General features: G+C 35.4%; 2 protein-coding genes across 2 annotated transcripts in view; both read right to left on the reverse strand.

Moving 5' to 3' along the window:
• The window catches only part of LOC149807559 (uncharacterized), a 108,293-nt gene extending 81,527 nt beyond the window's left edge, over window positions 1-26,766 (reverse strand). The window contains exon 1 of the mRNA XM_089967784.1: window positions 26,711-26,766. The gene's annotated coding sequence lies outside the window, so the exon portion shown is untranslated. The remainder of the gene's footprint in view (window positions 1-26,710) is intronic.
• On the reverse strand, window positions 394-4,681 carry LOC149807560 (uncharacterized). The gene is made up of 2 exons (XM_089967823.1): window positions 1,382-4,681; window positions 394-815 (listed from the first exon to the last, which is right to left on the reverse strand). The coding sequence occupies exons 1-2, from the start codon at window positions 1,654-1,656 to the stop codon at window positions 650-652; spliced, it is 441 nt and encodes a 146-aa protein (XP_089823949.1). The 5' UTR covers window positions 1,657-4,681; the 3' UTR covers window positions 394-649.
• Window positions 26,767-27,347: the final 581 nt, after the last annotated feature.

Consider the following 27,347-nt stretch of genomic DNA (forward strand, 5'->3'; position numbering starts at 1 on the left):
ACTGTATTTTGCATCTTTATTTACTTTGAAATAGGGTTTAGCTAGCTGCATTGCATTTTAATGAAAAAAGCCAAAGAGAGAAAGCATGCACTAAGGATGTGAGAGCCAGATATAAAATACTGTATCCAAAGTACAAGAAAGGAGAATACACTGTCAGGAAAATCCTTGTCGACTCAACATATGGCAAGAATATACATTAGGAATTAATGAACATAAAGGCATATATCACTTAGAAATATAAATAATGTTGTACCAAGTGTATGTACCTATATTATTTTTTTAAATTATTAAATTTAAACAGTAAAGGCAAAATATTTGTTAAAGTTCACACTCCTTTAATTTTAAAGGTCATGAATTTTCCCTGTGGTAAAATAGTAAAAAATATACAAACAATTGTAAAGACAAATACTTTTAATTCATGTATTAACTTCAACCAAAGGTTGGAGTTTTTGGCTTGTACAATACAATGCATATTAAATTTAATTTGCAGATTATGTCAAAAGTCTGATGAAAACAGCATTCACAATTGGACAGGTGTCTCACATGAATGATGAAGGAGTAAAACTTATGGTAGATGTATCACCAACATTATGTAGTCTGTATGAGAGGCCTGACAAGGATATTGTTACTCAAATTCTTCTTAGCAGGTTTAATTGCTGTCATCCTCATGAAAGTCAGTGTAGTTCAGGTTTTGATCAGGAAAGGCAGTACGGATCCTCTGAAGAACACATGATAGAATGATGACCCTCACTTCCTTGCCCATGAAGTACCAACACCACAGAGCAAATTGTCTATATGCTGTATACCGATGTCTTCTGAAATAATAATTTGAAAATTGAGTTGAAATAAAATATGCTTTATGCATTAGATCAAATTCGGAAATCAGAAGTTTTAGTAGATAGTATTAGTAGTGACCCAGTGTGATTTATCATTATTTTGTATATCAATAACGTTAAATGATTCCAGTATAATCTGTGCATACATACATGCATACATATATATATATTCTGTGCATACATACATGCATATATATATATATATATATATATATATATATATATATATATATATATATATATATATATATATATATATATGAACATCTTATTTTGCGACACAAAAAATGAAACAAAACAGTATTTGTACATGTATATGTGTTATTTTTTGGCATGATTCATCAGTATCACTGGTATAAAGGTTAGACAGTGTAGGCCTCCAGAACATGGGTTCAATCCAAGAAGATGTCATAAAATGACTTGAAAAAGTGGGTTTTTTATTTGCTGCATTAATAACCCCAATACTATGCTGTCATGCACAGATCATGAAAGCAAAATTTATGAAAACAAAAGAAAATGAAAAATTACTCCGATATTTTACTTACTCATTTCCTTGTTCTGGATGTTCTCCAAATTGTTGTCTATACTGGTAGTATGCAACTTTTAAAACATTGATGCCGAGACAAACTGCAATGAACCCTGGATGGTGTGCTATATACCGTATCCCCTGGTATTCATTGCGGACACTTGTGACCTTCTCTATGTCACAACAACATACACATTCCCTTGCTGTAGGCATTACCAAACAATGTCCATATTTACACGTAAAATAGTTTTCTTTTTTAATGCATTGTGCTGTGCTTGTCAAATTTAATCTCATTTATGAACACATCAATAGCTCAGTACAATGATACAAACTGACTAAAGTCAGGAACAGATTAAACGTTTAGTACAGCACTGTAAAATTAAATTAGATATGAAAAAAATAGAAGTTGCAAGAAGATGCTTACCACAGACAAAAAAGGTTTATTTCATAGTTTATCAAAATCAACTATTAGCATGCATATAAGAAATTCGAAATTTTAACTTATAATACAGCGTACAGAATATGAATTCAATTTTAATGTCATGAGGGTAATATCCTGCCGATTTCAATAGTTGTGAAAAAAGCGGACCTCCTCTCCTAGAAATCTTAAGTACTTCTAAATCATATCAACTTGTTCACAGGTTTTCAAAGCTTACAACTGTGATCCAATGTACCTTTTACTTATCAAGGTATAGTTACGTCTCTACCCATGAAATGCTATACACGTATGCAGCCTTTATTACAGGTGAGACAAAATCCAAATTTGTAAAGGAACAGGACACTGTCAATTTCGTCGGATACAGAGATTTATCGTAACTTAGGCCGTAGACATATTCAGAAAACAATTACCATGAATTGTCTGTCAACCTATCTTGTCTTTCTTCTTCGTCATCTTCATCTGCAACTTCGGATTGTTCGGTATTGGAAATATAGGGTTCAAACTGGTACGGATTAATTTGGGTGACAATACCAACTGAACCTTTGTTTACAACAAGTGTTCATAATGTGACGTCACGCTTTGTTTTCACTAAATACCGGAAGTGGTCGGCGGTTGCCTTCAGTTATGATCGTAAACAGGTGCAAACGCGATATTAGGTAGGCTCCCAAGCAGTTATTTCTAAACATTTTTCAATCGTCTTTTTTAAATTCGTATTTTGAATATATAATCTCTTTAACCAAGAAATAAACTGAATAAATGTAGATGCACTGTTGTGGCACTTTAAGGCAATAATTATATTAAAACACTTTGTAATCCGTAACTTTTGTACCATTTCATCGGATTCCTCTCACGGAAATTGGTTTATCAATGCAACTGTGTATGTTGAACTAGTCGCATCCAAAGTCTCAGAATATGTGAGTAGATTACCTGACCATTTGAACGCTTTCAAAGTACTCAATTTGTATAGCATCCAGCTACAAGCTGTCGAAAGGTTTAATACCGTTGAGGACGAATTTGTGGCTTGTGTGTCATTTTAATCTGCACAAAGGCTCTTCGAAAGAGTTCTCCCAGCTCCAAAGGCAAACTAATAGTCATCTCTTATATAGTATCTACGGAGATAATAACCTAGACCGACAAAGGAAAGGCAGTGACAGACCGGAGACAATATAACTTGTTCAAGTTAATTTGTGAGATCTTTGACAATGTATTCAACCCTGTAAATCTTATAAAGTTGCATATGTCTGTATGGAGATTATTTAAAGTATAACTTATTCTCACGTACGTAAGTAGATGTCGAATTTGGAAAGTATCGGACTAAGTATATCCCAGCATGCATACAGATTGTACCCTGAAATAACTCTGCATACATAGTTATGCAGTTTATATAATACTTACACGTATTCATTTCATGTCAGTACAACTGATACAAGATTATCATACTTAGGTCTAGTCCCTTTTAAGATCTGTATCGTTTGATTCTTGGAATACAATCTCTTCAAATCATTCATTTAATTCCCTGGCAAGTTGTGTGTTTGCTCCGAGAGACAATTGTTGTATGTACGTAACACTATTTCTCGCACACTCAATTTAATAGCTTCATCATAGGCACATCAGGCATGCGCAAGAGCTCGGATAACCTCTGTGAAACTGGTAACCAGATTTCGTCACGAGATAGTTTACTTCTAATTATGGGAATTATTAAATTCTCAAGCTGCTGTAGCAATGTGCTTTCTTGCTTCATGTCATGTTTTGGTTGACTAAACACACACATTGTTAATCCATTCTCACCGCAACTAACAGTAGTAATACAAAAACTAAAACACACATAGTATCACCTAATACTAACAATCTGAAAACTTGTCGAAGCTTTCTGTAAACTCTCTTTCTCTTTTTCATGTAACCATGATTCCTACATAATGTACACGCAGTCATACGGCAAAAACACAAACGTACCTTTGAATGTTGTCCAGCCTAGGAGTTTGATATGGAAATATGATCTACATATCACCTAATGGACCCATCACACGAACGTAACTCGATAACCGCATGCAATACCGGTGTCTAAATTGTACACTATTGTGATACAAGCAGATCAGTCTGTATAAATTGCATGATTCTGTAAAGACATGAGCCCAGACCTCAAACAGTCCATCGATATTAGTACAGAGAACAAGTTTGGAGGCTGATTATCGGACTAACAGATAGATCGAGAATCTTTGGCTGATAATATATCATGGTACAGTCTCCTACTAGCAGTCACTAACTATGCTTTGACTGCTCACGAGTCTACTACAACTATAATAGCTGAATCGTACGCTCCGCTTCTATTAACGGAGACTTAAACTTCAAAATGTTGGAATACATCTCACAGATATTCGACTGTACAGCTGCAGTATTGTTATGCGGGTAAGATTTTGTGTGAAGATGAAACGGACAAGTCCAGCGTAAACAAGAACATAGGTAAATCAGCATATCCGAAGCTACCAGTCCCTTTTATCAGTGCAAGTGGGGGAAACTTTCATAGTTTACAAGATAATGTCTTTGAGATATTTCCTTCCCTTTTACAGAATTCAGGGAGTTTTTTAAAATGTCAATCTAAGTCTTCTTTTGTCTATTTTCTGCTGAATCGCCTCTTGCAACATTAAACTCATGGATTCTTATCTAATGAGCAGCAAAGTAAGTTGATAAGGAAAGCTGTATCATTTGGAGTGGGTATTTGATATCACCTCATCTAAATAGATAGGTAGTATCGAGTGTGCTCTGCTGACGTCACAAAACCCTTCGAGATCACACAGCTTTCCTGGTCAACGTACTGTAAGGATTTTTATTGTATTACACTGGACAACAAATTTTTACAAAAGTCATGTTACTGAAATAAAATTAGTCAATTCTTATCAATTTTTATGTGCTGAACACGAATATGACAGTATGACAGTCAAATTGCAAAATTGGCTCTAGTTTTTTTGTAATCTGCAAGAAATTAATGTTTACATAACGAAATGCATTCCAATAGTAAAAGGTCAACTGTAATAGCCTACCTATAAAAAATCAAGTCATTGACTACATCTTAGATTTCTTCGCCTGTCTCTTGTACAGCTGTTCGGGAGCATCTCTGAGGAGTGTCCAGCAGTAGTCAGCCAGCATTGTAGTGGACCATTTTCCCTGGCATCTTTGTTCCATTGTTGCGATATCTTGATGAAAACGTTCGCCGTGTTCATCACTAACAATATCACAGTTGCTAGGAAAGAAATCCAAATGGGAATGAAGGAAGTGAATCTTTAGAGACATATTGCAGCCAAGTTTCTTATACTTCATCAACATGTCTTCTACTAGTTCCTTATAGTTTTCTGCCCTAACATTTCCGAGGAAGTTTGTAGAAACTAGGCGAAAAGCATTCCATGCTTGTTTCGCGTCACCTTCCAGCAAGTTGTTGAACCGGTCATCTTTGAAAAGCTCTCGAATCTGAGGACCCACAAAAACTCCCTCTTTAATCTTTGCTTCGCTGAGTCGAGGGAATTTTTCATGCGGGTATCGGAATGCTGGCAAAGTCCGGTCAATGGCTTTCACGAAGTTCTTCATCAAACCTAGTTTGATGTGAAGGGGTGGTAGCAAGATTTTCTGAGCCTCAACCAGAGCTGGGTGTTGGATATTCTTCTCTCCAATGGCTACATTCTGCCTGTGAGTCCATTCCTTCCTCATGTAGTGCATTTCCCTTGCTCGGCTATCCCACTCGCATAAGAAACACATGTATTTTGTATATCCTTGCTGCAGTCCCATTAAAAGGGCAACTACCTTCAAATCACCACAGAGGTGCCAGCTGTACTTGTTATACTCAATGGAATTCAGTAGCTGCCTTAAGTTATCGTATGTCTCTTTCATGTGGACAGCATACGCTACTGGAATAGATGGAAGAATGTTTCCATTGTGCAAAAGCACAGCCTTGAGACTCAGTTTCGAAGAGTCCACAAATAGTCTCCATTCTTGTGGGTCATGAGTGATTTTTAAAGCATTCATGAGGCCCTCAATATCGGAACAGAATATCAGATTACTTTCCTTTCTGAAGAAAGGCTCCAATTGCTGGTGGCGCTTTCGATATGCAGTAATTGTGACATCTTCTTCTAGAAGATTCCATTGTTGGAGTCTTGATCCTAGCAATTCTGCCTTGTTCTTTGATAAGTCCAAATCACGAATCAGGTCATTTAGTTCTTCCTGTGTTATTCTGTGTGGGGTTGATGATGCACCACAGTGAAAATCTGGATCACTGCATGCTGATGGACCAGGAGAAGAACAGGTCGACTCACCTTTGTCTTCGTCAGATGAATCAAGAGAATATTCTGCTGGAGGTTCTGGAATAGGAAGTCCCTCACCATGTGGAACTGGTCTCAATGCAGACGGAATGTTTGGGTAGACTATTCTCGACTTCTTTCGCTTCGTTATTCCGCCGGAAAGAGGAGGAACCAAGCAGAAGTAACAGTCATTTAGGTGGTTGCTTGGCTCTCTCCACACCATTGGGACTGCAAACGGCATTGATGACCTTTTGCAATTCAACCACTGTGAAAGCTGTGTTGTACATGTAGCACAGCATATATGCAGAGCCCAAGGCTTGTCTTGGTCACCAACCTTGCATCCGAAGTAAAGATGATATGCCTTCTTCACTTGAGAATTGATACTTTTCTTCTGGTTGGCAAATGTCACTTCCCCACAAATATAGCAAAAATTGTCCGCGGTATTAACACACTTTCGAGGCATTACTGTTCTTTATTGTACGTAAATGGATAAAATAATAAGTTTTATGTAACAGTAGCTTGAACTGTCTCGCACAACGTCTAAAATATTTTAAATGCTGAACCTATCTGATTGGGCTTTATATAGTACACTGCTTACGTCAGCTTCAGCAGCCGCCTGGCATTAGTATAATAGGCCTACACATGTATAGTACACTGCTGACGTCAACTTACTTCAGCAGCCGATGGCATTAGTATTGCATTGCATCAGAAAATGATGCAATCAACTGTGGATGATGTGAGCATGATGGTATTATGCAATGTTACATCATTATTCCGGATGTTGCTGCAGTCCTACTGGAGAAATTTACACAGTGAAACATAGAAAATGAGGTATATGAATATCTTCAAAACGAGAGCCAATACAAATTTTTCACGGTTATATTCGTGTTCGGCACACCAAAATACTACAGATTAGGGCCTTTTCAAGTCAGTAATGATTTCACTGTTGACCAGTGTTATATACATTATAAGAATTCTAATTTGTTGAAACCAAATACTAACTTAAGAAGCTTATTAGCTATTGAGGCATGCTACTCTTATGTCACTTATTTAGGCTCGAATAAACAGTAACACAAGAAAGAGTGAAAACAACAAGTTTTAAAAAAATACACTAATTAATTTCCCTGGAAAAATTCTGTAAAATATTTTACAAAATATGAACTTACGGTTTTATAGAATCAAATACAAACTTAATCCAAGAATAATCATAGAATCAAATTTTAGTAGTCCTAATAACAAAATGGTCTACTGATTTTAGGTTCGAATCCCGACGAAGAATCCAAGATGGAAGACGATGACGTATGCTGCAATCTGTAGTGTTGAAGTCTACATTTCCTTGCAGAAACAAAAATTATCACTCCGATTTCAAAAAGCTGAATAAATTTTTATAATAAAAAAATATTACACAAGCACACGTACTTTCCAGAAAAATAACAGAATTAATCCTTTTGAAACCAAGCAATTTGAAATAACTCCAAACCATGTAATCTGAAACAATTCCAAACAGCACAACATACAACTAACAGTTTAACAGCCAAGCTTCTAGTGAGATTAATTCTCCAAAACATGGGTTATATAGTCTTTCTAAAACGTAAACCTGGGGTCACGTGATCATCTTCTGGAAGGTTATAGAAGCAAGTACTTGTTACAAATCACGTTTACCCAGTGTGACCCTGATGAAAAACAATGATTTTACTCTAACAAATAAAATGTAAACAAAATGTTTACATCTTCAAGACAAAGTTATATCACGACCTCGAAAACAACCAATCATTTTAGAATAAAATAGAACCGGTTTACGATGGTTGCTACAAATTCTGAAACAAGGTCAGGATTTAGATCAACACCAGTTTTTATAAACTAACAGTCAAGGTCAAACTATTTTCTGAAGAAAGTATCATCTCTAGTGAATAAATTAATAATAAAATACCATGTAATCAAACAAAAAATTTAAAAATGACAGACAATTAAATTGAAATAAATATATATTAAATCCGATACAAGTAAATCAAATATACATAGCACTATATTTAATGCGTAGGAATACACACACATACTTATTCGCACAAGTGTGTTACGTAAGGTATAATTTTCAATAACTGAAATTCTCCTTCATTGTGTATAATTGTATGGTTACAGTTAGCCGATTGTGATGTCACAATTCATCGAATTATTTTTGCCCCAACCGATTTCACCTGTGAATTCACTCTACAATATTGGACTCAGATGAACGTGACACTAGAAGACTGTCTACCTTCTCCACGTGACAATTGGTGAGAAGGTTAGAATGCTCCTGAACGTTGTTGAATAGAACGTTTTACTTTATTGCTGTAATAATTTGAAAGTGCGAATAATACTTGGACAATACACCTGTTTTCATCTTGTATTTAATATGTATTAGTCTCCAGCATATGGGCATTTACGAGAAAGGATAACAATGTTTCAGTGGTTCATATTGTGATGATACGACATAAGACAACACTAGCAAGGTGTAGCAGACAACCATATCGTGTGCTCGGGATTATGAATAAAATACAAGTCAATGCTGTTGCGAAGAGAAAAATATGATGATATCCAGCTTTAAAGCGGGCCGATTTGTGATCACACTCATACACCAGAAGGTAGATCGCTCCGCCTACCGAACACGTGACTTGACAACCTCTCAACCTCCGACAAACATTCTGTGAAAATGGCGGGCGTGATAACATTAAAATATATACCAGACGATATTGGTGAGCAAATATTTGCCATATGAAACGACACTGAGACAGAGACAGAAAGCGAGAGCATTTATCCATCGCTTGCACTTCTCTAAGTTACGTCGGTATGCGGATAACTCGCCCCATGGAGAAGTCGCCCCATAGTGGTTGTCTTATATATATATATATATATATATATATATATATATATATATATATATATATATATATATATATATATATATATATATATATATATATACGCGATCACAAAAGAGATATTAACTAAATTAAAGCAATATCATAGTAATATTTATAAGGACGAAATTAAGTCTGTATATAATCTAACGAATGACGACAGTATAGTGATTAAAAAGGATGATAAGTCAAACACTGTTATTATTGTGAATCAAGATGATTATGTTAAAGAAGTTGAACGTCGATTAGAAATTAAATAAAAAATTTCAACATGCATTATTGAGATCGCTAAAAATAATAATTCCGTATGTGAGGAATTTAATACTTTCCCTCTTAGCATACGTACACCTCAAAAATAATAATTCCGTATATGAGGAATTTGATAATTTCCCTCTTAACATACGTACACCTCAATTCTACATTATACCCAAAACTCATACAAATCCTGACCATAATTTACGTTTAAATTTTCCAGGACGACCCATTATATCAGGAAGTAATTCATATACTGAAAACCTGTCCAAATTTATTGATATTGTTTTACAACCTTTAATGAAATCGCATCCTTCATACATTAAAGATACAACTACTTTCATGAAAAGTCGGAGTCTATTCCACATCTATCTGATAATTTCAATCCTGGTATGATTAGATGTAACATCACTATATACCAACATTCTGTATGCATATGGCATTGAAGCGTGCAAATATTTTCTTGATAATAATCCTAATAACAGCACACTATCTAGCGAAGATATTTGTAAAATAATAAAAACTTATCTTGGAAAAATAATTAATTTCAATTTAATAATACGAATTACATACAGGTAATGGATATTAATATGGCTCCAGTCTACTCTTCCATTCCATGGGCGAATTAGAAAAGGATTTTATTTAAAACTTGAAGTTTAATCCATCTCTTTGGTTCAGATTTTTATATGACATATTTATGATCTGGAAGCATTCAACTGAAGAACTGATTAAAAATTATTGATATACAATAGCCGAGTTGATATCGACAGAAGCAGCTTGTCGGAGGAAAATGGCGGACGTAAACAACTGGCGATAGGTCAATTGCCCAAACAATCGAAATTGAGCAGAACTTCAAAAAATTTCGAAATGCTCTGAAACCACATTTGTTTTCTCTTTTGAGTGTGCAGAGGCCGCAGACAAGAGAACGTTTACATCCGAATGTTGCAAGCCATCTGAGTGACGCCAAGTTTTTCACTGATTCACGCTTGCTTTATTAAAACGTTTACCCAACCTGTTTCTTCACCCAGTATTATGAAAACTATAAACACACACACACACACAATCATAACTGCCGAAAGGGAAAGGCTTACAAAATGAAATTCACAACGAGGGACATACAAAGAAAGAAAGAAAGAAAGAAAGAAAGAAAGAAAGAAAGAAAGAAAGAAATAGATATAGTGCACCATAATCGAGTCGAAAGTTACTACGCCAAATGCTTCAGTGTCTCACTTCCATTTAGCAGATCCATCCCAGTACCTTTTGGACTGTGGTAATTCTCCCACGCAGGGATGTTTTGCTATATCATATTTTGTTTCTTTAAATATGAATTACAAGTTTTGACAATTGTGACATAATTCCTTCGCGTAACTTTCTTAGTGCGCCAAAAAAATTCAACACATTTCCAAATAACTGATTCAATTTCTGCTTTAATTCATTTTTTTATGAAGTAAAAATAGTTCTTTTTATGCCTACTGCAGTAACTTCCCTGTTGTTAAGTTTTCTACTGCAGGACACACGGTACTAATTCAACTCCAATAGTAAACATACCGGAAACACCATCATATTCAAAATTAAATAACATAAAATTTCTGGGTGCTGATGATGAGACATAACTCTGCATGCACATCTAACCTTGGTGCAAGCTTATGTGTGGAGAACACCATATGACCCGCGGCATTTTGTTTACATACATGTGCATGAAACACATGTTATTGATTCTGCACCAAATGAATCAGGTGCTACTTTCATTATTGAATACTCCTGAGTCAAGCCTGTAAGAATGCTAAAATTGCATCAGTAGAAATTTGTCTATATTTTTTTTAAATTACATATAGGATAATCTCTCAAAAGATATTTTTACTAAAATTTTAATTTTCATTATTAACCAATTATGGACCACAAAACCCGTAAATACTCCATTATTTCTTCACCCGTTTCTTGACTGGTTCACAGTTCTTCCGTATAATTAGTACGTGTGTCCTATAACCAGATTTAAATTTTTTAGAAAAAGCTGTATTTTACTCATTGATATTGGAGCATAATTGTAAGAAAGAATTGGCTATGCTTGTGCATGGATAATAGTGCAATAGCATTTTATGTGGTACCAATATCTGTAGTTAAATTGCATCTGCATTACATGTTGCTGTGTTGTATTGTACTTATTAGTGGCTTATTCTTGTTATTAAAATAATTGTTTATTTATTGACTGGTTCACAGTTCTTCCGTATAATTAGTACCGTGTGTCCTGCAGAGAATGTGACTGAAACTATTGACCTATCCTTGCATTCCATAGACTGAGCTTTTTATTTAAGCCTTCCGTGCTGAAATATGAAACAATAGTATGCGTCTTTTGGTACTAACACATAACAAAATCTCACCGTATTTACCCATCTTAGGGAGAAGTGTAATTTCAGCCTGGTCGTCTCAAACATATTGATGTTGATGCGGACTTTTTATCAGCCCAATGAAGTTGATTGTGTCAGTGAGGTGAGTTTTTTAATCAGCTCAACGTCAATGAGATTTGTGTCACAAATCTTCATGATAGTCGTATATATATATGTATCTTATGGTCTCTTGGTTCGGTAATAACGCCATAGAAACGGCTTGTATGCCTTCAAACGAGCCAGAAGAGGTGCTTCCTTGACTGGTTTGGTAACATTAATTGATATTGTAGAGGTTTTCGTCACATATGTATCCTGAAATGATAAAATAGTCAAGGTGTCGGAGCCATCGCTAGACATGTGTAAATCTTGCTATAGCTCTCGACCGCTCTTGTAGCCTAGTGGTTAGAGCGTCCGCCTCGGATGCGGGAGGTTGTGGGTTCGATCCCCGGCCGAGTCATATATAAGACTTAGAAAAATGGTACTAACAGCTGCTTCGCTTAGCGCTCAGCATTAAGCGGTTAGTGTTAGGACTGGTTGACCTGGTGTCAGAATAATTTGACTGGGTGGGACATCATGCTACATGTCTGCGGCATGATGCCCCAGTGCTAGACATCACTATAAGCTGCCACATTGCAGACATCGTAGTGATATGACTGAAAAAGTGTTAAAGCTACGTTAAAAATCCAAAATCACATCACATCACATCACAAATAAGACTTATTTGCATAAGATCTAAAAGTAACAGTAACAAAGCACTCGACTGATTGATTGAGAGATTGACCAATTAATTGATTGCTTGATTGAGCGAGTGAGCGAGCGAGTGCGTTAGTGAGGGAGGGAGTGATCGATCGATCGACATCACTATAAACCGCCACATTGCAGACATTGTAGTGATTTGACTGAAAAAGTGTCAAAGCTACGTTAAAAATCCAAAACACATCACATCACATCATTAGCTCTCAAAATACATTGGAACCTATTCGGCCAACATACGGCCTAATTCTGAGTCATATCTATTTGAAACGATCAAGGCCATACATTCTTTTCTAAGCGTCAAAGGTAGCTCCAGTAAAACAGTCCATTTAACGGTTGCACTCAACCACACCGAATGGGTTTTGCGATTATAATGATATTTTCACTATATTGTTCTCAGACTAATGTAAATGCATTTATGTCTCCTACATACTCCTCCATATTCTTACATACTCCTATATACTCATGTCGTAGTTTGATTGCAATTGATATGCACTGATTTCATTGTCATTATGGTATATCTAGCACAGAACTAAATTTTTAACTTTCCTTGTTTTGATTATTATCCAATTCTGACGCCACTCCTTGTAAGCATTTTTACCTCACTGTGTGCACTTGTTTATATTTATTGATATTTTGTATGCAGTAGGAAAATGTACTCAATATCGGCCCACTGCTAATATCATAGGAATGATAATTACTCCCCACACACACACACACACACACAATGTGTTACAGTAGGTATCCTTAAATATTTTCAGCTCATGTGATCAAAATATAATTAAAACAGGATTTAAAGAACATAAAAACAAAGAAAATAAGAAATGCGTAGTAATAGAAGTACGTTACAATCGTCAAACATGTTTGAATATAAAAATTATATTGTTTCAAATGTCTATAATATATCTTAAACTTTATTGGGTTTTTTTTTGTATTTTGGAATTTTAGTTCTCGATATATATATATATATATATATATATATATATATATATATATATATATATATATATATATATATATATATATATATATTCTCTTTCAAATGTTTTTTTTTTTTTAAATCCAGCCTTGAGGACTCGGCGCAGTTAACCAGGAGAGTATTCTAACTTTTAAATTTTGAAAGAATTTTTATAAAATGCCTTTTTTTATAATATCATAAATATATATAATTTTAAAAAACACTCTGATTGCGGAAATTCTTATTTTGTAAATAAAGTTGGATATTTTGAATAATAACATGATTATGTTTATGTACTGCAAAAGTAGTATATTGGAAAAATATATTCTCTGTTTTTCACCAATTCTAATGTTAACAAATGCAGTACCTGGCTAAAGTGTATTAAATTTGATCAGTGTGGACTTGATATCCTGTACAGAATATTTTATATTACCAAAATTGAGTTACTTGTATTTTCGAGGTTTGTCTTTATTGTCACCAGCCGTATATATGGCTAATAAAATCGTCGATTCAAAACATCTATTGTCACCGTATTGTTTACCTTTATCACTGACGGTGGCGAAACGCAATCTGGCGTCGATATGTTACTGAATCCAAGGTGATCAAGAACCTTCTGAAGAAATTCGGCATAAGTATGACGAAAATCTTATTGCATATCTGTGGTCGTATATGTACCGACATCAAAACATAGACACTAGTTTCCTTACAAGTCTTAAATACGCTTTACCCTATTCATTACTTTGCACTAAAACACCTGGAGATGTTCATGCAAACCTTTCTTGATATGTATTTTTATGCACGTGTTGGTGCAGTTACAGCTGGTAGTTACCTATATTATGCTGTGATTCTTTCTGATAAGACTCTTTTTGTTGGAGGGTGCTGGTGGTTGAATGAGCGTCCTCGATTAACGTGAATAACTGTTAATTAAATCTGTTATATATCTAAATAATAACGTCTTATCAAGAAATGAAGGACGACTTTAGTGAAAATCAGATGGGGAATATAAAATATGCAATAAAAAACAATTGTGGGGTCACATTGCAACTTTCTCCAAAAACATTGAATTGAAATATCCATGTGTGATTGACCCACACGCAACTCGCACAGCTTAATGCGGCCAAAAACAATAACACCTCGGCGACATTAAAGTTATATATTCAAAGGTGGCACAAATGCAAAAGACTGGTAGAATATTTCTGTCCCATACAACGACTCCAGCCTTGTTAACAACAGTGGCTCTAGCGGTTGCAAAAGCTGCGTAGTTATGGGCTGTCGGAACTGCATCAGGTGTGGCTTTGAAAAAGGCAATTAGCGGTCATATTCGAATAAAAAAGGAAAATGCCTTCGATTACACACAATGAGTCCTCGAATATCATCGGAAAGATGTATTTGTTTACCCGGAACAAGACTTTAAAGTTCACGCCTTTATCCAATCTTGATTTACTCGCGATGACGAAATATTTCACGCGCTGTTGCGTCGTGTCCTTATGCGTTAACTTGCATCGATTGTGCCATGTACACTTCAAACCTGTATTTCAAACTGGATTTGACAACAATGACTGGCATTCTTTGGTTTCCATACGTGTTAACACCTCTGCATCATTTGTTTCGTATTTACTTGAGACATTATTTGAAATTGTTGGTTATTAATGAAAAACGGTGAACAGTAACCAAGGTTACATTCGACTATACCAGTACAAACTCGCATGGATGGACCCATATGCGGTCATCTTGTTGTTGAAGAGTTGCATGCACTTGCGAGAAGAAACGTTTCCTCTCCACGAACACCTCAAGCACTGGTTGATTGCACATTAAAACATTAACGGATGTTACTCAGCCCGACGACACGGTGCTCATGTGGATCTGAGCCGATTTGCCACCAAAGCGTATCTGACTAAATTAGCCAGCCCAGTTCTTGCTCGTATCGTTCCAGGTGAGCTTTATTTTTAACATCAAACTGTTGAGTTTCAATTGTCTAACCTCGACATTCAAGTTATTATTGTCAAGTTAAAAGAACATGGCTGAAAACGGTGGAATGAGATACAGCGGAATATCGGTTGCTTATATCAAAGAATATGTTGATGATGCTGATGGTACAACAAAATAATACGTGGATAACAAATCGCTAACGTGCCCACAACACAAGTAGTAACTTTGTTTACAACATACATATTAGCGACCACTGAAGGGAAAATACCACCGGAGTGTTCAACAACAACTGGCCGAAATGTGTTTGATAATCCAAATGTTCTTGATAAACTCAAACTTATAATCTTAACAACATGCTAGTCTGGATCATATTTATTTATCATATCCAACTATTATCAAGATGAGTCACTTAATACGATTGCTAAATGATAAGCTGGTCCACGAGTAACGATCTTGGCACCAGTATTAAATCTTTCGTATATACAATAGCAACATCATTAATTGTTGAAGACGAAATTCATTATGAAGCATTACACATCTATCCTTAAGGCTACTTCAACATCTGTGGCCTTTCTGATATTCCAAAAACAAGTCGAGGCCAACTTGGAGTAATCACATTAGCTCGTGAAAACGCCCAAGCATTGACTGCACCCCCAAGTGCAAAAATACCCAGGGATTGTTTCTAGAAGAATCAAGTAGAATTAACCGCTGTATTCACCCCGGTCATATTGAACAATGAATTTGTTACACGAACATTTACTCAAATGAGACCAAACAAATATCGACTGTTATTCCACAAGGACACCCTCGTCCGATTAACAGTTATTAGGCGAAGACGAAAACAACATTTAATACACCAGGCACAGGTGCAACCAGTATATTTTTAATGAATAGGGTGCTAGCTACCAGAACGTAGACTTTTTGAGACTTTAAATCTTCATCAGGCAGAATTTTTTAACTAAATGATATCTGTGCCAGAAAAATAAGTTAATATCTCAGAAGTGCGTATGCGTATTACACCTGGGTGTGATGAGTCAAAACAGGGAATGCCAATCGTGCAATTATTCTATGCATTTAAGTAATAGAAGAACTGTGATGAACCCTCAATGTAAACGACATGAAAAAAATAACTGAAGCCGAGCAACAGCTTCGAGATGAAATCATCAAAAGAACCGCATTGATCGTGAAATACAAACGTGTGTATTTGGTTGTAGATGCTATTTGTGGGCTTGGCGCAGCAACAACTGTTGATCTTGGTATGACAGGACTCACCGCAACAACTATTGTTGGTGCACCAATCGAAATTTTTGTTGGGGATATATACACAGTAACGGATGTCTCTGGTGGTGCTATAAAATTAATTTCGAAAGGATTACTTTCACGAATACTCGTTTGTTTAGAAATGCTTGCCGCGGCACAAAGCAATCTCAAGATGAACAGTAAACTGTGTTCAGCGGCAATCGAAGATACAAATAATTAGCGTAGCCGAATTCGAGACAGTCTAGTCTGAAATTGAAATTCACAAAACAACCCCGAGCACAAATTAGGAACCGTGCGGGTTTACAGACAAGAAAAGACAAGTTTTAAAACAAACAAGTTGTCATAGTCAGGTTAGCCGGTCACAGGTCTGCGTCACTGTATGAATGTAGTTTGGCATTTTACATTCGTGGACTATTTAATGCACGGGTTGTACAACGTGTGTGGCTTACTTACTAAAATAGATAAAAGTCATGGGAGATAGAGGCTCTGACCAAGAAGTAATAAAAATCCAAATTGCAAAAAATAGTACTAGTTGTTTTCGGACAGCAGAGAGACTCTTGTTTTATTTTGGGTTTTTTTTCTCCAGATTGTCGCTAATAAAACGCTCGTTTATGAGTGCAGCATAAATAATTTTACAAGTGGCATTTATTCCTTAGGAGTCTAAACCTTTGTCAGGGACTTATGCATTTCAAATTACATATCTACATTACAAACCTTCGTGAGGTAAAGTACATATTATATACAGATCTAAGTCATGCTTCTTATTGAACATGAAACTGGCTTTACTAATGTACTTTTGGGTATTTTATATTGTGCGTGGTCTGTTCGTTCATTATGGTTGATACTAAGGTATAAAACCTTATTTTCTAACCGCAACCGACTAGGCACAACCTGACCTCCATAGCCATCTCTCTAGCAACCCACACCAATTCAATGATGAAAAGGGAAGAAGTAGGAGTCCTAGCACAAATATATTATTATACTTAAATATAATCACTCATGACACTGGAAGAAGGAGTTTAAGTTGTGTTTTGGGAGACCAAACCATAGACAAAGACAGTCACATACAAAACATTATAACGCAAACGTTATCAACAAATATATTCTTGAGACATACAGGTTGCTGCACCTCCAGGACAGGACTCTGCGAATGGGACAGCTCATATTCCATATGTCTCCACAACACGGATTAATAGAAAAAGATAGCTTTGCTTTCCAAATTCTCCTCTTCTCATATAAAGGTGTATTCATGCTTTGTTTTTGCTGCTGCTATTGTTGCTAATGCCGTTCTCATTGAGAAACAGTTGTCAGGGTTTTATTCCCTCCCAATCTATTTGCTCCCTTTCATTTTCATCGTTCATGTCTTATTTATCAGTTCTTTGTCATTTTATGGTAGAATTGGGTTATGTTTACCAAATTAAGTCCAAGAGATGCTTTACCTCCTTTGCACGGATTGTGACTTCATGGAGTCTCCAGTTTATACTCGAACACATTTTATTCCTTGTTAAGTTTACTATGCTAGATCATAGAATGCAGATCTGGGGTATCATGCTGTCCTAAAAGAAACCGGCCGCCCTAAAAAAAGACAAAACCAAAATCTCGAATCAACTTGTTACCTCACTTCTTACTTTTTCTCTTTTCCTGCCAAAGGCGTTCATGTGAACATTTTGATCCAGCCAGTACTTGTTGTGCGATGTGCGATGTGCCAACTTGGGTGTTTGAGCAGGTATATTTAAAACTCTTTGAATTATTCGCCTTTCTCTTTCATCTCCATCGCAGTGCCTCTATGTGTCGTTTTTGGTAGCTTCTGTTGTGTGGGGTAATTTGGCGGGGAGTCAGATTTAATGACATTCCTGAAATCATTCACGTTAGATTTGGCAATCTTGTCCAAAGTCAATGTTCGACCTTCCATAAAGTCCAGGTGTACGAGTGTGAAGATCTTGAAAGGTCTGTCTTTGTATGTTGATCATTCAGTCTTCATGAAAGAGATCCAGCGACCAATCCTAACAAGAGAATATAGGCTTTTAACAGAGATATCTACCAGTATAAGAAGAAATCATCCTCCTTGAACGATCACCTTTTTCTTTTGATTGATTGGATTTTTCTTTCTTACAAGTTTTCAAAGAATGTGACGATGTTATCTAATCGCTATCTCAATGTTTCAGTAAAATGAGCCTTTCCGTTCGATATATTAAAATAATACTCAAATGTGTGCTTTTTGAATGATTTCTTTTTCTTTCGCATAGGGCATTGTCTTTGGTAAGTATAGACAAAAATCCCAATGTTTATCTAAACGAGGAAGGATATGACTTTTTCTTTCCTTTTATTTTTGTAGACATTTATTGATGTCGATGCTGTAACTGGATACTCTTGGAAGAAGAAATCCTATTTAGAAGAACTAACGTGATTCTTGTTCAGTACTTCTTTTGCTGCATTAGGATTCATCTCAAGTGGTTGTCGTACGTCGTACCAACTTGACTTTGGGTACCACCTGACGACAATGTGTTGTCAGAGAACTAAATCGTGTCCGTTCTTGTTTGGATTCAGTGCTTTGTAGTATTCATGCTATGTCTTGCACTTTTGTCTTAAGGGATCAATCGTTATATCCGCAGCATCAGTCAGAACGGAAGATAACGAGAACGGAGAAGTAGCAGTCTCTTTAGAGATGGATTTTCATTTCTTCATCTGATATAATAATACTTGGCTCACATCAAGTTTAGCTGACATCATCACTAGTATAGAAGAGGAGGAGACGGTAGCAGATGTCGGTGTGGTGAAATACTGGTCGAGGTTTCCGTCAGTACGTGCATGTTCTAGAATGCAGTACCCCTCGTTCTTGAGGATAAATTGGTCGTTACGGTTTTCTTCTTAACAGAAGAGGATGTGGCGTGTGAACGGACTGCCACTTTCGTCTCCGTCTTTTTATTTGCATTGTGCGTTTTGTGAATTTTGCTTTTACCTCAGTCTACGGCATTAGGACTCATCTTATGCTTTGCAAACCAACGTCGCCTTTCACGAGGAATGTGATTGAATCCTTGTCGAAATATATGTACTGTCAAAGTACACGCCTGTAGAACTTCTTCGAGACTAACAAATGTGAACGCACTAGTCCAGACAGTGTACGAATAAATTTGGCAAGAGGATGGGATCGAAGGGAAGTTGTGTCGAATACATTTAGAAAAAAATGGAAGTGAATGGTGAGGTGTAAATTATTAGACCATCTTGATAATTAAGGACATTCATAGAACTTTCTCATAATAATTCTATATTCCTATCAAAATACTGTGAGTTCCTACATTTCTGACTTTGACAATTAAATTCTTTGTTAAGTTTTACAAAACTTGTTGGTTTTGCTTCTTTCCGTTACTTAGTTTGTGACCACATAATCGTAACACAACTTACAAGTCAACTTAAACAGTCTAACAGAAAAGCATAATCCCCTATGTGGTAATGGAACTGTGTCTTTGTGAGTGATAGGCAAGCGCCATACAAATATAACTATTATCTGTTTTGAACCTCGTGTCACACTGATAGCTACATGCTGTATATATATATATATATATATATATATATATATATATATATATATATATATATATATATATATATATATATATATATAATTATGTTATGTGTTCCTTGTTGTTTGATACTGAGGATACGTCGCTATAGTGGGTATTATATTTTCTTCTAAAATTAATATCGCAACAATATGAAAAATTGACTCTGTAAAACTTAAATATATTTAAGAGTCGTAGCAACAACCGACTCTTTTCCAAAAGCACATACGAGTGACATTCTCTTTCAATTGGTGTGGTTCTTTCAGGGCACAAATACGTTATGCTGCATGGGTTGTTTATTCCGATTCGTAACAAGAGAAACAGGTATAAAGAAAAGCAGGTAAAACTTCGGTGTAAATGTACAGGAGACATACAATTCTACTTAATATACATTAAATCTGCATTATGTCCGAGTGCAATTGTTGAACGTCCTTCATAAGAAGACTGTTTTACCAGAAATGACCGCAGGAGAAATTTACGGCGTAATAAGAGACCTGCTCGTAAGTTTGGGTCTCTCCGAAATTTTCACGCTATTTTTGTACAATGATAGAAAGATAAACTTTCAACTATATCGAAAGTTATCAACTATATATGTTAACAATTAGTTTTGCATGTTATTCATACTCGATGATCAGGCATGCTATCATATTTTTGTAGTTTTAATTGTCGGATGCCAAAACCTCGCATCAAAGTTGGTAGTTTTTTTTTTAATATTGATAGTTCTGGGACGCTTTGCAAGACAAGAACAGGTGGATGAGTTCCATTATGGTTTTAATTGTACTTATTTCAAGAATGAATAAGCGACACTCTTATCGATATATCTACCCAGTAAACAAAAAACAGTATTTTTTTTAAAACCCTCATGATCAGGAATACAGATACTTTCGCAATATCTGGATCAGGAAAATTGGGCAAATTTGCATTGTCGAATTTTCGTGACCATTTTTGCACTGAATCTAGTTAATTGTACAATAAAACTGTAGTTGCACTTCACTCAAACCAGAAATAAAGAATAGTTCTCATTATCACTGAGATCGCTGTCGGACTCATCATTGGTCGTATCTCCCTATAGCTGCCTGATACAACTCATTTCACAAATTTCGTTTTCCACTTATTGCGTCTGTAACACATAGACAGTCATTGTTATATACTCTGCACCAAACTTAGCTTGAGTACGCCAGGAATGAACATATGTAGACCTCTAGGGAGTATCCTGTACTCTTGTCAGCAGCTGGCTTCTTATGTGCGGTGACGACGAGGAAAGATCTGACCTCGAGTTTCATTAGTGTTAGGTTTGAATAGCCTTGATCTTAGCGACTAGCCTATTCATTTTTTTCAGAGGAGATTTAGGCGATTCTGTCTAATGACTAAATATATATAACAGAAAATTGTGATCACAATAAATTTGTAAAATTTAACAAATAATTAATTTCCAAGAATATCAAGTGTAAACTGAGAAGAAAAAAAACGTACCGTTTTACTAATCAAAAAAATCTGAGAATTAAAAAATAGAAGTTCTAGTAATAAAAAGTCCTGAATGAAACTAGTTCTAATCTCGATGAAGTCCAAAATGGAATACGATGACGTCTGCTGCAACCTGCGAAGTGCTGTTATGTCAACAGTTCTTGTTGAATCACAGAAAATATTATTCCAGTTTTGAATTTTGTATAAATATCGGTGAATGTTTTCGTCCAAGAATTAATTTAGGGCACTAGTATTTCCAGGGAAAAGAATCACCTGAATTCAAAACAATTTGAAGAAATAAAATAATTAGCTCATGCTGGACACAACATAAACATCTTAACATCTCAAGTGTTAAGGCACGAATAACAATACTTTCTCATTACATCAGTAATAAGTCCAACGAAGACGTAAAACAGACTCCCTGATGGGGGTCAACCTTCTAGAAATGGAGGTTTTCTACATGATGAATATCACGTACTCCAGTTATGGCCATGACTTAACTTAATAATTCTTACTCTGAGAAAGAGTTTTAAAAAATATAAAAGGTTGTTTACTAAAACTGTCACTGGTTCTAAATCAATGTCAGAAACTAGCTACAGTGTTTCTCTAATTAGGTTTTTACCAATGAAAATTAAAAAAGGCAGGTCAAACAGTACTGAACTTAATTCTAAAAAAGTCAAGTCCAATAGACAATATTACATTACAATAGAATGTAAAGGAATAGAAACAAACAATTTAATTAAATCAAATATAAATAAATTATATATATATATATATATATATATATATATATATATATATATATATATATATATATATATATATATATATATATATATATATATATATATATATATATATATTCGTTCAGGATACGTAACAAAATACGTAAAAAGGATAAAGCTGATTATATTTGGAAATGTGATTATTCATAAAACCTATAGGTGTGTGCGCGAGTGTGTGTGTGTGTGTGCGAGAGAGAGAGAGAGTATGTAGGGGAGCATATGACATGGGTTTTAAAGTCTAATCCCAGATGGTGACAAATCATTGCTCTCAGATATGTTTTAGATAAATAATTAAATCTTCCTCAACAGCCTCGCTTCATATTGACACCTTCCCTTCAGATGGATCCAGGGATAAATATTTTCCCCTTGTTTGCTCTGCACTTTGTAGCATAAAACAATCATTCATTTGTAACTTAATCTGTACAACATGGAATGATGAAGTGTGTATTTACATTCATTCTTTCTGGGGCTAACTGTGTTGTCAAGCTGACATAAGCGACTGCTGAAATTGACTTATATCTTGATATCTTTATTTCCTCCGCGTTACAGTCAGTCATATGAAAACATATAGAATGAAGTTATGAACAGACTTAAACTTAACAGCAATTTCACAGAAGAATATATTTAATTCTCAATGACATCTTAACAAATCTGAGTAAAATCTGCACATCCAGCAAGATAATAAGCGAGAATATTTATACCATTAGGTATGTTAAATATGAATAATCGCTTCTTCAATTTGATGATGCAAAATGAGCCGAAGGATAAACCTACACAAGCTAACATCAGTAAGCTCACAGCAGAAAGTTTAAATAATAACATGAGGATCAAAGTAAGTTAGAAAGCGGCCAACAGTCGAACGTTTCTTATATAATTTGTCTACTTGAAAGCAATATTTGAGAGACACAGAAGTAAATTTGTGGCTTTGTGCCAGCTATTATATTTGGTGGAAGAAGCCCCCGAAATGAACAACCGACCCATGGATAGCTACTGGCAAGCGTTCTTACATCCTCACGTTTGATGAGCCGAGACTCAAACCAACGAGGACAAATGTAAGATCGGAATGATATGCAAAGTTGAACACCTTGGACCATTCATTGGAAAAATCGCCCAGTAGACTCTGCACACCATCAGTTCCACACCATCAGTCCCTAATTATCTTGGTATGTGTTTAATGCACAAAACGAAGACACTTCTTTAATATGAGCATTGGCTACAACAGGTTTCACAACAATACACTGCGCTGGGTAATACACTAGTTCCACACAAGATCTTCACTCTGACTGGATTTAATCTATACTAATTAACTCCAGTTTAAATCTAGAGTACATTTTTGAACTTAGACGCAGCAGTGCCAAAAGTTTATATATAATTCTGTTTCTTGAATACCCCCAGATCCCAAGAAACAATGTCTGTGTTAGCTTTTACATCCAAGTAATCTTTCATTAAAAACACTCCTATTATTTTCACAATTGTATGCGACTTCATTCTCGCTTTATAAAGCACTCAAAGCGTATCTGTATTAACCTAAATATGCCTACTTATTAAAAAGAGCAGAGATTGTCGAAAAATACAAAGCTAAACTTGCACATTGTTCAAGTTGTTGTTGCTGTGGGGTTTAACGTTATTTTTCAGCACACGATAGGCTATGCATGGCGGCCAGTATTAATGGTGAAGGAAGAACTAGGGAAAACCCCGGGAAGAACCGCCGCCCTCGAGAAGCTACTGGCAAGCTTTCTCACATACCCACATTGGCCGAATCCGACACTCGAACCCTCCCAGACAGAAGTGTTTTTGTAGTATCAAGCAGCTCATTGCTAAATGCAATATGAATCCAAAGCTATAATATTACACCATATAGTGCGCATTTTAGCACCATAAATCTGTTATAAATTCGTCTTGGAATCACACTGTTGTTGTTATATTTGTTTACAGGTTGACAATCATATTATGTGAGTAATAACAGTCTGAAATAATGTATAAAATAAACCGTGATGACATTCAGGGTTGAAAGCTTTTTTCTCAGTAGCAATAAATTGGGCGTTCAATATGTTTTAGATTTCAATAGTTGTAATATTAGATTTCAATATACTCAGAGAATAATTCAGCAGTTTGCCCACGACATTGTCAATAAACTTGAATGGAAAAGACTATTTAGGCCCTGGGCACTGTTAGGAACTGCAACTCGAGTAATATTTCCTTTCTAAATCTACATTTTTTTATGCTTGAGTATCTTGGCCAGTGACTGCTTAACTGTAAGTCTTTGAATTAGATAGTGCGAATTATTGATATGTACTACAAGGGAACCATCGTTTATATTGTCTGCGTTTAAACTCGGATTGGCTGTGGCAGAAACAAAGCCATGAGAGATATGTGGTCTTTGGTTGAATACGTACCCAGAACCTCTTGGTTCATTAGGAGAAGGAAAAGTACTTGCTAATGTGCCTGAAGAAAAGGCCGTATCTACTCTGGCCCAATTTGAATGGCAATGTTCTTCATTAAGCTTGAGCTTCTCAAGCTGTGTTCACAAGAACAGGATGCTCCAAGCTGCTAACTCTCTCGATGCATAAATAAATTTCTCTGATTGATTGGCTGAATACTTCAAACCTATCTTCTATATGAGAGGAGTTTCTATGAGTGCAGTTAGTTCCACTCGCACAAAAATGATAGCCCTGTTAAGTTTTGTATCTACTGTCATACACTGGCTTTGCAAAGAATGATACTGTGAAGCTGATGATACATCTGCACATCTTGGTTATGTCTGGAACAGCTAATTGTTACGTATATCTGATTTAATTTATATTTATTTAATCTTATTGTTTGTTTGTCAGCTTTCATAATTTGTATTCTATTAATGATACTATAATTTAATCTTGTTTACGCGATTTGGAAATTATTTCCAGAAAGTAGTTTGACCCTGACTGTTCATTTGTAAACACTTAAAGCTGGCCTAGTTCCCGACATTAATTCAAAATTAGTAACAGACACGTGAACAAGTTCTTTTTTTATTTATTTTTTGTGGGAATAATAAGAGTGAGATCGAGTCTGTATTTAATACGTGACCCTAGGCTTGTAAATAGTTGTTGTGAAGTAAACAACTTTTTTATTTTGTTCATAGAGTAAAATGATAGACTTTTGTCAGGGCCATGTTGAGAGTACGTGATGTAAACATGATCACGTAACCTTCATACGCGTACCTATTCTGAGTCTCAAAATTACAGTATAACCATTGTTTTACAGAAATAATCTCAGTCTGGGCTTAAGCCACTTGATGTCAATGTGTTCTTTTGTTGTGTCAGTTTGGAGTTATTTTAATGTTTATTCGAATCATTTGGATTCAAAAGGATTCATTATTTCTGCAAATATATGTGTTCACATACAGAATTCTTGAACAAAGATATTTCTCAAAAATTTTATTCGGATTTCCAACACTGTTGTGATATTTCTTGTGTGTTTGTGTGGATTCTTCTTGGGGACTCGAACTTGAATTCATGAGAACATTTCATTATTAGGACTTCTAAAACTGTATTCGTCGATTATTCTAGGATTAATTTTGGATTTGAATCTTAAAACTAAGTTTTTATTTTTTCATTTTTAAATTTATTTTTTTTTTCTTCTTTAGGGAAATAAATTTTGTTAAATTTTTTCAAAGCTTTTTGTTTTCACCCTTTCTTTAATTACTGTTTACTCGAGCCTAAACACGTAACATAATATTAACACAGAGTGTGTGGATGAACTTTGACACTGAGTTTGACCCGATTGACCTTCGGTGCCATAATCATGCCTCTAATTATGCACGACTTTTCATCGTCCAGTATGATACAACTCATGACTAGTTAATCTGGTGTCTACCGATTCGTCACAACGAGTATGTAGGCGTCGTTTCAACTTTGCATTCTCCTAAAGGAAAATTACTGCACTTACAGGCTCATTCTGAGCTAACTGTAACTCCAATTAAACATTTGCGCCAGCACTTCAACTGTAAGCACACAAATGGAAGAACCAGCAAGTTTATGCTGACAGTTCACGTTTGTTATCGTCTGCTATAAAAACAATTAAAACAAACATTTAATCACCATTGAGCGATCTCAGTAGTTGACGGTATGCACCATAGCTACATGAACTACGACAGTGGTATTAATAAGTATGGCGTCACATGCAAAACGCGCATGTATAATGATCTATAATTAAAAGAAAAAATTGTATTACAAGTCGAATATTGTATTACAAGTCGAATATTGAGAAATATTGTATCAATTTAGCATTCCATTCATAAACAGTGATGTTCATGGAATGAGATAAGACAAGTCATTATCAAAACTACAGGTAACATACGTTGGTATTGCTGTCCAAGGTCCACAAAGATATATCACAAACTTACCTGTGCCTTCGTGTAGCTGTTATGTAAGACTGTTGGGTAAACTCAACGACAACCAGACTAATGCCAATGCAGGTAAAAGCGTGTAAAAGCATACGACACCGTACCTACGAAAGGCTTATGAAGAAATTTCCGGATTTTCAGAATTTTAACTAAATTCTAAAACATAACAGATTTATTTTTGTGTTTTTCATAAGCCTATTTTGGAATTTCCATTTAGATTCCTTAAATTTATGTTGCATATGTTCATTACATTATAACTTTAATTATCAATGGCTCCCAATATATGATGATAGGCTTTCGAATATCTACGATCACTTTGACGTTTACGTACGCATTCCTGACTTCGGCAAGAAGAAATGGTGTTGCGTTTTTCCATCTGTTCTATTTTTTATTTATTTAATTATTTATTTTATCTTTTGTTACAATTACATTTTACAGTTTTCATGTGGAATAAATATTAGTAAGATGGTTGGTTATTCTCGATGCGAGAAAAGAGTAGAACTATAGCGAACGATTGCCAATCACTTTCCTCATACTTCGTGCTGGCATAATTTTGAGGTCAACGCTCTCAATATAAAGGTTTCGGTAAAGACTGAAGAAAGTAACTGGTAATTATTAGCCAACATACTATTTTATT

Source organism: Sinohyriopsis cumingii, chromosome 1 (assembly GCF_028554795.1).
Source record: "Sinohyriopsis cumingii isolate HCF-2022 chromosome 1, ASM2855479v2, whole genome shotgun sequence".
In the NCBI taxonomy this organism is placed as follows: domain Eukaryota; kingdom Metazoa; phylum Mollusca; class Bivalvia; order Unionida; family Unionidae; genus Sinohyriopsis; species Sinohyriopsis cumingii.

What these genes read in the sequence shown, in the direction of transcription:
- LOC149807560 (XM_089967823.1), bottom strand. Translation starts at nt 1,656, where the DNA reads ATGAGATTAAATTTGACAAGCACAGCACAATGCATTAAAAAAGAAAAC. An exon ending in CATCCAGAACAAGGAAATGA is followed by an intron (nt 816 to 1,381) that starts GTAAGTAAAATA and finishes TTATTATTTCAG; the next exon opens with AAGACATCGGTATACAGCAT.